This window comes from Mesocricetus auratus, unplaced genomic scaffold (assembly GCF_017639785.1).
Source record: "Mesocricetus auratus isolate SY011 unplaced genomic scaffold, BCM_Maur_2.0 Super-Scaffold_100006, whole genome shotgun sequence".
Taxonomy (NCBI): Eukaryota; Metazoa; Chordata; class Mammalia; order Rodentia; family Cricetidae; genus Mesocricetus; species Mesocricetus auratus.
In genome coordinates this window covers 55,336,527-55,349,933 of record NW_024429190.1, presented here as the reverse complement: position 1 = coordinate 55,349,933, position 13,407 = coordinate 55,336,527, and the positions used below count along the sequence as shown (strand labels likewise).

At 46.3% G+C, this 13,407-nt stretch overlaps 1 protein-coding gene across 1 annotated transcript; it reads left to right on the top strand.

Annotated features, from left to right (window-relative positions):
- The first annotated feature begins 6,552 nt into the window (after positions 1–6,552).
- Positions 6,553–13,112, top strand: Spink2 (serine peptidase inhibitor Kazal type 2). Its single transcript, XM_005080756.4, has 4 exons — positions 6,553–6,780; positions 8,488–8,549; positions 11,354–11,463; positions 12,789–13,112. The coding sequence occupies exons 1-4, from the start codon at positions 6,723–6,725 to the stop codon at positions 12,832–12,834; spliced, it is 276 nt and encodes a 91-aa protein (XP_005080813.2). The 5' UTR covers positions 6,553–6,722; the 3' UTR covers positions 12,835–13,112.
- The last annotated feature ends 295 nt before the right edge of the window (positions 13,113–13,407 follow it).

Genomic DNA, 13,407 nt, shown 5'->3' with positions numbered 1-13,407 from the left:
GCAGAGGCAGGAGGATCACGAGTCCGAGGCCCAGGCTCCGCCGATGGAGGTGCTGCCCGCCGAGCCGGCTATGCTTAGCTTTGGGTTGGAGGAGACTACTGGTCTGTTCAGTTAGTACATTCTGTTTTTCTTCTTTAAAGGTATTTCTAGACAGGCATGATAACCCATATTTTTTTTTAAAGATTTTAAAATTTGTTTTTTTGGTATATGAGTGCTCTATCTGCATGTATGACTTTATGCCAGAAGGGGGCATCAGTTACCACTACAGATGATTATGAGCCACCATGTGGTTGTTGGGAATTGAACTCAGGACCTCTGGAAGAGCAGCTAGTGATCTTAACTCGCTGAGCCATCTCTCCAGTCCCCCAGTTAATACATGCTTTAACGTCGGTACACAACACAGGGGCTACCAAGGGTCCAGTTAAATATGGCAGGGGCTATGACTATACTGCGAGTCTCTATATAAAGCACTGTATGTAACCCAGCATGTGTTCAAAGCAACAGAAAGTCTAACCCAAGTAAACTTTTGTGGCAAATAGCTGACTCTCAGCCAATCACAGCCGAGCTACACTCAGCCACAGTCTGTGCTGGCTGTGTCCACTGTCACCACTCACATTTCCTTTCCACAGATGCTCCTTGCCTGCAACTTGGTTGTCTTAGTTACTTTTCTAGCGTTGTTACAAAACACCATCAGAGCCAGAGGGTTAGCGTCCATGGCCATCATGGCGGGAAGCATGGCGGCAGGCAGACATGTATGGCACTGGGGACGTAGCTGAGAGCTTACTCAGCTCACAAGCACAAGGGTGTTGTGTGGCTCTCCCGGGTGAGTCATTACTGCTTCATTCAACTCTGTTAGGCACAGCTGTTCAGAGTTCGTTTGTTTTATGGTATTAGGGATGAAGCAAGGTCCTCTCACATAGTAGGCGGCACACCCCCTCCTTTTTTTTTTTTAAACAGAATCTCACTTCGTAGCGGTGGTTGGCTTGGCACTCAATAGGCTAACTAGACTGGCCTTTAACTAGATCGGCCTGTCTTTCCTTCCTGAGTGCTGGAATTAAAAGCCTGTGCCACTATGGACAACACGTTGCTACCGATTTCCGTGGTCTTATGAGCAGGGGAATCTTTTTCCTTAAAGTGTGGGTCATCTTGACAATCGGCACTGTTACTATTGAAACGTCGTCAGAAAGCCTGATTTTGGAGCCCAGCAAGGTAGCACATGCCTGTAAAATCAGCTCTTGGGAGGTGAAGACAGGAGGATTAGGAATTAAAGGCCATCATTGTTTACATAGTGAGTTCAAGGCCAGCCGGGATTATAGGCAACTCATCTACGGAGGAAAAAAGCAAACAAACAAGCAAACAAAAATCTAAAAAAAAAACAAGTAAAAATATTAAATTGAACTTGAATAACAATGTTTGTTTCATGGGTTACTGTGGAGACAACATGAAAACATGGTAACTTCAAACAGAACTGTATATAAGTGGGACACTGGATTTATCAGCTGATTTCCACTAGAGGGCAGTAGACATCAATAATACAGTTTGGCCTGTTTGGTTTCAGGAAATGACTTGAAGTCAGTTTTGTAATAATTCTGAAACATGTTGGACTTCAAGTATTACTATTGCCATTATTATTTATCATTTTGGTTTTATGATACAGGGTTCCTCTGTGTAACAGCCCTGGCTGTCCTAGAACTCGATATGTAGACCAGGCTGGCCTGGAACTCGCAGAGATCCGCCTGCCTCTGCCTCCCAGCTTCTGGGATTAAAGGTGAGCACCACCACTGACTGGTGCAGCCAGTGCTCTTAGCTGCTGTGCCAGCTCTTACATTCTATTTGGCCACTTCCACTCAATGTTTCCCAAGCCTTGGGGGTGGAGACGTCATAGGTAATGACGAGGGTTGAGAGCTCAATAGTCACTTTCTCAGATCTGTGTTTCTGGATGTTTTCTTCGAAGCAAGATGGGATTTTATGAGATTGGTACAAGGTCATGACCTCCTGGGCAAGACACCGTGTCTATCTGTCGAAGGAATGATGGTGTCTTACTCTCTTTTCTGATGTTTGGATCTGTTTATTTATTTATTTATTTAGAGATAGAGTTTCACCAAGTAGCCCAGTTTGGCCTTCAACTTACAGAGATCTGCCTGCCCTTCCCTCCCGAAGTGATGGAATGAAAGGTGTGTTTTACCACACTCATTGATAAAATAGTGTTTAAAAATTCATTATAAAAAACTTGCAAATTAATTAAAGAAAAAAATAAAAGAAGAAAGGCATCATTCTGTAGACCAGGCTAGACTGGAATTTAACTGTGTTTCCCAGGCTGGCCTCAATTCTCTTTCCTCAGTTTCTCAAGTGTTAGGATTAAAGTCATGAGCCACCACACTTAGTTCCAACAAACGAATTTGAAGGAGATCCCAAGTTAAAAGCAAGATTTTGTTACAAACAAAATAATTTTGTTTGCTTGTTTGTTTGTCGAGACAGGATTTCTCTATGTAACAGTCCTGGCTGTTCTAGAACTTGATTTGCAGACCGGGCTGGCCTGAAACTCACTGAGATCCACTTGCTTCTGCCTCCCAAGTGCTGGGATTAAAGGTGTGTACTACCATTGCCCAGTTGGTGTCTTCCATTTAAAAATAAGATTTATTTCATTATTTATGTGCATATGTGTGTATATCTATACTGGTATGCACACATTTGTGTAAATCCTTGGAGGGCAGAAGAGGTCATTGGGTCCCCCGGAGCTGGAATGACAGGTGATTATGAATTGCTTGATGTGGGTGCCAGAAACCACATCCAACTTGGGTCCACTGCAGAAGGTCTTAACAGGCGAGTCATCTTTCTTGCCCAGAGTTTACTCTGTTTGCTGAGATATTAATCTGACCATTTAAGAGCATAGTTTATTTCTTTGCTGAGATATTGATCTGATATTTCAAGGGTTTATTTATTCAGGTCATGTACTCAGCTATGTGGGCACAGGGTTAGACTTGGGGGATGCAAAAGTAAGAGTAATAGGTAGTGTTACAGGTTAGAAAGGCCCTAATCTATGACAACGCAATGGCCAAAGTGATATAATTGGGAGAGAGACAAGGTAGATTTACCCAGAAAAAATTGCTCACTTGATACCAAGGTGAAGCTAAAAAGAGACTTCAAGCAGTGCCTTAATAATATAACATTATTTATTAACATAATATTATATGATAGCATTATTTATGAGCGTGGAGGGAGGAAAGCATGAGGTTGTGAGTTCCAGAGTCTGGATTAATTTCAGAGTGAGTATGTGTAGGGAAACTGCACAACCAGGCCATACCGTAGTGAATGAAGTGTGTCACATGAGACACAGACACAGACACAGACACACACACACACACACTCAGGAGGCAGAGTCAGGCAGATCTCTGTGAGTTCGAGACCAGCCTGGTCTACAAAGAACCTAGGTCCAGGACAGCCTCCAAAGCCACAGAGAAACCCTGTATTGAAAAACTAAAAAAAAAGAAAAGAAAAAGAAAAGGCATCTGCTTAACCAGGTTCTTACTGTGGAACTCTGTTTTGAGGCAAGGTCTTATGTAGTTTAAGGTGACTTCAAGCTTGCCGAGTTGCTGGGGCAACCTGGAACTCTTCATCCTCTCCGTTTACCTCCCAAGAGCAACCATTGCTGGTATAAGTCACCACACCCTACCATTTGCGACACAGTGACTGTTGCCTATGCTTTACATAGGGAACAATGAGGAAATTTTTCCATCTGTTGCATGACTTTAGTCACAAGACTATCCCGGCACACTTGGAGCATCTTGAATTATTGGGACCCGTAAACAGTGTGCAGTAAGGACTGGTTTGCAGGGCTATGGTGCTTTCCTTCTTAGAACATGTCCAGTAGATCAAAGGGGCTTTGGTATGAGGAACTTGTACCTCAAACACAACCTTTGTGATCAGTCAATAAATATGAACCTAGATGGAGACTCGAGGTTCAATTCAAAGAGACCATTCCTCCCCGCTGCCGGAGAGCCTAAGATTCCAGTCTGGGGTGACGCTCCTTTAAACAGCCCACACAGCACAGAACACGGGACAAGCCCTCCTCAGTTCATTCCTGTATCCCTGAGTGCTGCTGAGGGTTAAGCCCCTTAACAAAAGCATTTCTTGAGTTGACATCAGGTACAATCTAAACTGTGGAGATAAAAAAGTAAGAATAATAAGCAAGGCCACTGTGTACAGGCTACAAGTATCCTGCCCTGGGACAGCATGATGGCCAAGGTGACATCGGTTACGAGCCAAGGCCTTTTCACCTAGGAATGATTGCTCACCTGATATCAGGGTGAAGTTAAAGTAAGACTTAAGACAGCCCCGAGCAGGGCTGGAGAGATGGCTCAGAGGTTAAGAGCACTGGCTGTTCTTCCAGAGGTCCTCAGTTCAATTCCCAGCAACCACATGGTGCCTCACAACCATGTATAATGAGATCTCATAGCCTCTTCTGGCATCGCCCTGTGTCTAATAAATAAATCTTAAGAACACTCTAACAACCAGGTATTGGTGGCACACGCCTTTAATCTCAGCACTCAGGAGGTAGAGGCAGGTGGATCTCTGTGAGGCTGGTCTACGAGAGCTAGTTCTAAGACAGCCTCCAAAGCCTGTCTCGAAAAACAAACAAACAAAAAAAGATTTATTTATTAGTTATATAGCGTTCTGCCTGAATGTATCCCTTCAGGTCAGAAGAGGACACCAGATCTCATTATAGATGGTTGTGAGCCACCATGTGGTTGCTGGGAATTGAACTCAGGACCTCTGGTGGAGCAGCTAGTGTTCTTATCCTCTGAGCCATCTCTAGCCCTGGGGCTTGATTTTAAATGTAGCTGTGGAGGTGGGGATTGAATCCAGGGCTTTGACCAGGCTAGGCAAGCTGTTCACCACGGAGCGACACCTGCAGCTGGAACACTCCGTGAACGGGGAACGTACAGGAAGCATCTTCCAGGTGCTGAACACACAGCAGGAAGCCAAGCAGGAACACTTACCTCGATTACGCAGGTACAGTGTGCCACCAGAGAGCAATTTACAGTTAGAAGGTCAAGGTGCTGTGAGTCCTGTGGAGGGAGGTGGCATCTCGGAGATACGGGGCATAGCAGAACTGGGTACTTTGTAAAAACGTGATGACCAGCGAAGGCATTCCTGATGTGAGGTCGTGGGAGCAGAGAGGTCGCGAAGGAAGCTTCTGCAGGTGTCTAGGTTGAGAGGTCAGCATCAGGCCAAGCCCTAAGGTGGGACTGAGGAAACCAGTGTGACTGGGACACAGTCAGGGGCTGGGGTGAGGGGTGACCTGGGAAGCTCTGGAGGCTACAGGGCTGCACCTTGAATTCTACTCTAAGTAATATCCTTCAGAATTTTGGTTTTGTTTGTGTGTGTTCTGAGACAGGCTGTCAGGTAGTTCAGTCTGGCCAGGAACTCACGATCCTCTGGCCTCCGTCTCCCAAGTGCGGTGATCACAGGGATATGCTACTTTACCTGGCCTTTTGAGGTTTGTTTTTGTTATCGTTGTGGTTGCTATTTGAGATGCCATCTTATTATGTAGCCTTGGCTGGCTTGTGGCCTGGAGCTTGCTGTGAGACCAGGCTGGCCATGGAACTGCCTCCGCTTCCTGAGAACTGGGGCTAAAGGCGTGGGCTGCCACGCCTGGCCTTTTTGAAGTTTCTGACAAAGTCCTCCTCTGTTCTAGATATCTTGGGATTCCTTTTGGTTGGTGAGAGTGAACTGGGTGGTGGTTGCAGGTTCGTAGAGGAGTTGAGAAACGTGTGGAGTAAGAGCGTGGAGTGGGGTTTGTGGAGGAGTAGCAGGTGTGGAGCGCTGAAGGTGAGGTACGTGTGATGTGTGCAGAGCTTGACTCTTTGAGGAACTGGACAGGCGGGGTGTGGTGTGGAGAGGACCAGAGGCATGGGGGTCGTCTTTGGGGTGTGTGGAAGGGTAGGGGGTGATGCATCGTGTGGTACATATGGGGAGGGCGTGGGACAGGGTTTCTCTGTGTAGCCCTGGTTGTCCTGGAACTCGCTCTGCGGACCAGGCTGGTCTCAATCCCACAGCCATCCTCCTGCCTCTGCCTCCCAACAGCTGGGTTAAAGGAGTATGCTACGGCTGCCTGGAGAGCCTGTGGTTGAGGCTGCGGGTGGAATAGGGTGGCTGGAGCACTTGAGGGGTGTGGGATTTGCCGAGGGGTTAGGCTGTGTGTATGTGCGTGTGCAGGGTGAGGGGCTTGTGTAGGGTGTGGTGAGCTTGTGTGTGTGGTGTTTGGGAGGTGGAGGTGCGGGGGGGGGGTGCTGTGAGGGTGTGGAGGGGTTTTGTGGAGAGTTCAGGTGTGGTGTTAAGTGTGGTGTTGTGTGTGGGCTGTGGGCACCCGGCCGGGTGTTTGGGCCTCTGGAGAAGAGCAGGGGTTGTGTACCGGCTGGTGGAAGGTTGGGGATATGGTTCGCTTTTTGTGGACCTTGTGGGGGAGGTTTGCTGCTTAGAAATCTGGAAGGTTTGTGCATGTGGGTAGGTGGTGTGCCTCCTCTCGTGCCTCCCCAAACCTCCCTCCTCTTCTTCATCCCCTCTCCCGCTTCTCCCTCAGTCCTGTCCCTCCTTCTTTCTTCCTCCTCTTCCTGGTCTACCTAGCCGGCAGCCCGCCCTTCGCCCCTCCCCTTCGCACTCCCGCGTGGTGCCAGCGGGTAACTTATTGCCGCACTCCAGAGCCTTCCAGCAGAGCAGGGATGATGGCTCCGGTGATGCTGCCGCTGGTGCTCTTGCTTCTGGCCGGGGACTTTCCAGGTGATGCCCAAATGGGTCGGGTGTCTAGATTGGTGAAGGGGGACCAGCTCAGAGATGACAGCGCTGGCCTACAGGCCTTGAGCTGCGAATGCGTACCGTTACTGACGGTTCTGCCCGGTGGGCCCCGGTGGCAATGGAAGCTGGCTGTGGGCGGCACCCTTGAAGCTCCAGTTGGGGCTTCGATCCCAGCTCCTTGTGGATATCACCCAGCCATCCGCGCTTCCTCTCTTAAGTAGATTTTCTGGGCTCCAGATAGGCAGTTGGATTTGTAACCACGGCCCAGTTGAGCCTGACAGGAGGTGTGTGGACATGGGAATGCCCAGGAGACTTTCCTCTGGACGGACTTGGGAAAGCAGAGTTGAAATTCCAATACTTACACTAAGTTTTGTGTTTATTGAGCTTGATGTACTGGCTCATGTCTGCAATCCCAGCACTTAGGAAGCAGAGGCAAGAGGTTCAGGCTTCGAAGGTCAGCCCCTGCAACACAGCTGGTTCAAGATCAGCTGGGGCCTGTCTCAAAAGTTAAATCCAAAATTTGTGTTTATGTGGAAAAAAGTATCTTGAATACACAGACAAAAGTCATCTTACACTGTAGTTACTTCCCTGACACTTGTAACTTCAAAATCAGTTTTCAAGAAACTTGATAGCAACAGGATCAAATGTTCTGTGTGTTTTTCAGAAGTCCTACGAATAACAGGGAGTGGTGGCTCATGTCTTTAATCCCAGCACTCAGGAGGCAGAGGCAGGTGATCTTTGTTTTGTAGGCCAGCCTGGTCTACAAAGCAAGTCCTGGGACAGCCCAGAGCTGTTACACAAAGAAGCCCTGTCTCAAAAGACAAAAAATAAAACAACAACAACAACAACAACAACAACAACAACAACAAAAAAACCCAACAGAAGTCCCAGGAAGAAATAAGGGAAGCTCTTTTAAAGAGACATGGGGAGGCATATCAGAAGGGAAGGAAAGTCGTGTGTGGATAAAACTCAAACCTTTTGGTCTTGCTCTCTGTGGGTTTTTTGTTTGTTTTTTGTTTTTGTTTGCTTTTTGAGACAGGGTGTTTCTGTAGCTTTTGGAGTCTGTCCTGTGTCCTGAAACTTGCTCTATAGACCAGGCTGGCCTCAAACTCCCAGAGGTCCATCTGCCTCTGCCTCCCAAGAGCTGGGAATAAAGGTGTGCACCACCACTGCCCGGCTTGCTGTTTGTGTTTTACGTGTGGGTGCATGAGTGTGTGTGTGTGTTGTAGGCATATGGAGCTGGTTGTCTTGTATTGCTCTCCATCTTACTCTCGAGACAGGGTCTTTTGATGTTCCTGGTGCTTGTCATTTCTGCTAGACGGACTGGCCAGTAATTCTTGGTATCCACCTGTCTCAACTGCCTCCCAGTGCTAGGGGTTTCGGGCTAAAGCCATCATGCCCAGCCCTGGATGCTGAGGACTGGAACCCAGTTGACAGCAAGCACTTCACTCACGGAGCAATCTCCCCAGCCCACAAACTGTCTTCACTCACGGAGCGATCTCCCCGGCCCACAAACTGCCCCCTCCCCGGAGAGTGTTTTACTTGTGTGCGCGTGCACTTGTCTGAAAGCACTCGGTATGGCAGCCAGAGGTTGCCTTAGGGTGCCATCTTACTTACAAACTGGGTCTTAAGGATCTTTTAAGAACAATTAGCCTTCGTCATATATGCAATGTCGGTGTTTTCTCCTTGCAGTCTCCTCCAACTCTTTGGACTTTCCCAACTCTCACTTAGTTCAGCCTTCAGAGTTCAGAACAGTAAGTATGAACCACTGGCGCTGTTTCTTCTCATACAGTGATGTGTTGAGCCATTTTCAGGTCAAACTTACAACTTTAGAAACCATGAATTAGCCGGGTGTTGGTGGCGCACGCCTTTAATCCTAGCACTCGGGAGGCAGAGGCAGGCGGATCTCTGTGAGTTCGAGGCCAGGCTGGACCGACAGCCTCCAAAACAGAGAAACCCTGTCTCGTAAAAACCAAAAAAAAAAAAAAAAAAAAAAAAAAGAAACCACGAATTGAGCCAGGTGTTGGTGGTGCACGCCTTTAATCCTAGCACTTGGAGGCAGAGGCAGGCGGATCTCTGTGAGTTTGAGACCAGCCTGGCCTACAGAATGAGTTCCAGGACAATCTCCAAAGCCACAGAGAAACCCTGTCTGGAAAAACCAAAAAAAAAAAAAAAAAAAAAAAAAAGAAAAGAAACTATGAATTGTTCTGCATTCCATGCAGGTTCCTTCATAGAGATAAATGAATATATAATTTTCTTTTCTCAAGATCCTCCTGTAGTCTCCCGAGTCCTAGGATTATAGGTATAAACCACAGTATCAGCTAAGAGTGTACATTTCAGTTGAGAAGATCTCAGTCTTTGAAGGCCCTATGGATCTGTTTGCTTTAACATTTCCTTTTAATAATTCAAATCCTCTGAGGCATGATAGTTGCTGTGTGTACCAGACAACCTCACTTATTTTGTCATATTAAATTGTGTGGACAGAAATGAAAACCAAATGAGACAATTTGTTGAGGACTGCTATATCAAGGGGTCCGTGACCACCGTTTTTCATTTTGGTAGAGACTCACTGGCTGGCAGAGGCATGGGAAAGTGTCAGAGTGGGGAGAGAGTCTTCAGGCGTGGCCTGGTGCAGGCTGTCAGCAAGGGAGACTTTAGGTAGTGGTGTAGACAATTACACTTGGTTGGTCCTCATTTGGAATCTAGGACCAAAGTTAGGGAAGCTGACAATTATCAATTGAGACCTGGCCCCTTAGGGGCTATTAGAAGGATTATTTGGCTTCCTGGACTGACTTTGGAGGCAGCAGTCTGAGGATATCTGACAGAAAATGTTTATAACCATTCTCTGTCTAAACAACTTGCAGATAATAAATGATGTCATCTGTGTCCTGAAACAGTCCCCACAGCATAGTCATCCCTTGCTGGCTGGCTGAGATGGTTCTCCTGCGTGGCATAGAAGCTTCAGCTGTCCCATCAGCAGAGAGGTTTTGCTTTGTTTTGTCATTCTGGAGACAGGGCGCTGGGACCACAGGTGTTCAGCACTGCACCAGGCCTAGCATTCTAGACTCTTGGGGTGGGGTGAGCATGTTGAGGCTCAGATTCAGGATCTGACGAATGCTGGGCTGTCATGCTTTGAGGTCTCATACATGGTCAAGCCACCCCCAGTGAGACAGACCACTTCCTGAGGCCTGAGAGACGTAGGACTCTCAGCTATTTCTCCAGCACCGTGTCTCACCTTGATGGTAATGGACTGAACCTCTGAACTGTAAGTGGGTCACCCCAATTAAATGTTTTCTTTTCGAAGCACACCATGGCCGTGGTGTCTCTTCAGTAGGAACCCTAACTTAGACAAGGGGTTCAACTCAGGTCGAGCACTTGCCTGTGTACCTGCAGCTCTGGGGTCAATCCTCACCACCAGCCAGAGTTAGAGTCCTTGTCACACTCAAGGGTCTCACGGAAACAGGAGTAATGAAGTAAAATTATTTGTGTGAGAGCAATATAAAATATTTGAGAAAAACTTGCTTAAAGACATTGCTTTAAACAAACAAACAAGCAAACAAACAAACAAACAAACTGTAGCTTCTGGGTATGGTGTGAACTCTTTTAATTCCAGAACTTAGGAGGGCAGAGGCAGGCAAATCTGGTTTACATAGTGAGTTCTAGGCCAATAATGAAATTCTGTCTCAAGATAAATTACTCCTCCCCCACACCAAACTACCATCGAATTAGGTAAGAAATGGCAGGGTGGGGGTTCGAAATGAGGCTTACTAAATATCCAAATTCTCACTGTGCTTTTGAGTATTGAGATAAGGTCTTGTATAGCCCAGGATGGCTTCAACTGGATGTATAACTATGTATGATGTATGATGTTGAACACCTGATGCTCCTGCTTCTGCCTTCCAAGTGCTAGGATTAGTTCAACTGGTACCATGCTGGGCTCTAGTTTGTTTTTTTGTTTTTTGAGACAGGGTTTCTCTGTGTAGCTTTGGAGCCTGTCCTGGAATGGGCTCTATAGACCAAGCTGGCCTGGAACTCACAGAGATCTGCCTGCTTCTGCCTCCCGAGTGCTGGAACTACAGGTATGCACCACCGCTACCTGGTTTGTTTTGTTTTTTTTGAGACAAGGTCTAGTTGTGTTCCTCAGGCTAGCCTAGAACTTAGAATGTATCCTAGGCTGGCCTCAAACTGGCCTTTTACCTTAGCTTCTGAAGAAATGGAATTACAGGTTTGAACCACATTTGGCTCTGGGGCCATTCTCTCTCTCTCTCTCTCTCTCTCTCTCTCTCTCTCTCTCTCTCTCTCTCTCTCTCTCTCTCTCTCTCTCCCTCCCTCCCTCCCTCTCTTTCTCTCTTTCCTTCTTTCTGTAATTGTATTTTGAACCATCACATCTGAATTTTACATTACAAACTCATTTTTGGGGTGGGCAGGGGAAAACATAAGTTTATTTAGAATATTTCCATGAAGTTTAGGGAAAGCTGGGACATTGTCCCCTCTTAGATATTTTGTAATGGGTATGTCTCAAGTGTTTCTCTTAATTATCTACTTTTCTCTTTTGTAGCCAAACTGTGATCATTATGACTACCCAGCATGCCCCAGGAACCTCAACCCTGTGTGTGGGAGCGACATGAACACTTACGGGAATGAATGTACTATGTGCATGAAAATCAGGTCCAGTAGTAAAGATTTTTTTTAGGTTTAGTAGTATTTTCTGTGCATAAGGGTTTTGCTTGCATGTATAGCCATATGCACAGCATGCATATCTGGTGCCCACGGAGATCAGAAGAGGGAGTTGGACCCCCCGGAGCAGTTACAAATGGTTATGACTGGAATCAGACTTGGGGTTCTCTGCAAGAGGAACAAGTGCTTTTTGTTTGTTTGTTTGCCTGATTGTTTGTTTTTGAGACAGGGTTTCTCTGTGTAACAGTCCTGGCTATCCTGGAACTTGCTCTGTAGACCAGGCTGGCCTCAAACTCACTGAGATCCACCTGCTTCTACCTCCCAAGAGCTGGGATTAAAGGTGTGGGCCACCACCGCCCGGCCAGATGCTCTGAACTTCCAACCCCAGGTCACAAAGTTTCTCAGTTGTGTACCTGTCCAGTTTTCTTTTCTTTTTTTGAATTTTGATCCCTTTCTGGGATGTAGGAGTCAAATTCGACTTAAGCTGCTTTTTATTTTTATACAGACATTGAAAAGATGTAAAGTCTGTAGCCCATTTTTTGATCAAAGCTAGACACTAAAGCTTGTGATCAGTCTGCTGTATGGCAGCAAACAGGTTATGTCACCATCTCAACGTACACTTTCTCCAAATTAAGAGCGTAGTGGAGACAGAGCTCAGCAGTAGAATGTTTACCTAGAATGGGTGAGGCCCTGGGATCAACCTTTACAACTGGGGGAGGAACATATTGCACACTTGGGGCTTGGGATATAGCTCCATGGTAGAGAACTTGCTAGGATACAGAAAGTCATTAGTTCAATCCTCAGCACTACAAAAACCACACACACAAAGAAGACTATAGTTAATAGCTAAATTCTGGAGAATATCACAGTTACTTTTAGATTTAGAGGGGCATGCAGGTGACTTGCACACCCTGTATTTATCAGTTGGCAGGTAAGACTTACTTCATATATTTGGGAAAATGCTAAGTATTAAGTGTATGTATGGTTCCTGACTCCCTTCAAACAGCACACTGACCAGGTGGCTGTAAGACCTCTGTGTGGGAGAGTGTTCTCATACATCAGTTTCCACTGGGCAATCTAAGTCTTCTTGAAATGTTTTGTAGGCATTAGAGCCCTTTATCTTAGGTTTGGGGTGGGGGTCAAAAAGATCTTTACCCTTTGTGTTTTCCGAATTAACCTTAGAAAGTGACCAAGTAACTGTAGTCCCCAAAGAAATTCGATGCATAATAGACATAGGACTTTAAAAATGCAAAACAGTTGGCCTGATTGCAGCATGGCAGGCACTGATACGGTGTGTATGGTTGTTCACTTTACAGGGAGGATGGTAACCCTCTTAAGATCATCAAAGATTCACCTTGCTGATGGGCGGTTTACAGAAGAGCAGCTGGAGAAACCCCTACTCCAGGGCCTCCTGCTAGAATCCCACTCCTTCTTTCTCCCTTCCCCTGTTTCTTTGCATGGTTCCCGTTAATGCACCTTCTCTGTGAGGAGGTGTGGAAGACGGCAGTGTGCAGGGATTCATAAACTTCTAAAACTCCTGCTCTGGGCCTCTGCTCTATAGCTCAGTTTAGTTACACTTATGGCCCTGGTGACTTTCGCATTGCTTTACTAACATGGAATAAAATGAGCATTGAATTCGATGGCTGGTGTTTTCTGTTGAAAATGCTGCTGCCACCATAGGGGAATTTTGATCTGCCCTGTTTCAGGGTTTTCTCACCGAGCCTGAGAATTAAATGGACACACAGACTAACAGGAGAAAATACTGCACATTTATTGATGCAAGGTTTTCATGGTGACAGCCTTCTTGAAGTAATGATTGGATGCAGTTAGGGGATTCATGCAATTTCTATATGTATAAATATTAATGGGCACAAAATGTGGGTACAACTTAAAAAATGAGAGGGAAACAAAGAGAAAGTAAAAATAAATGATGAG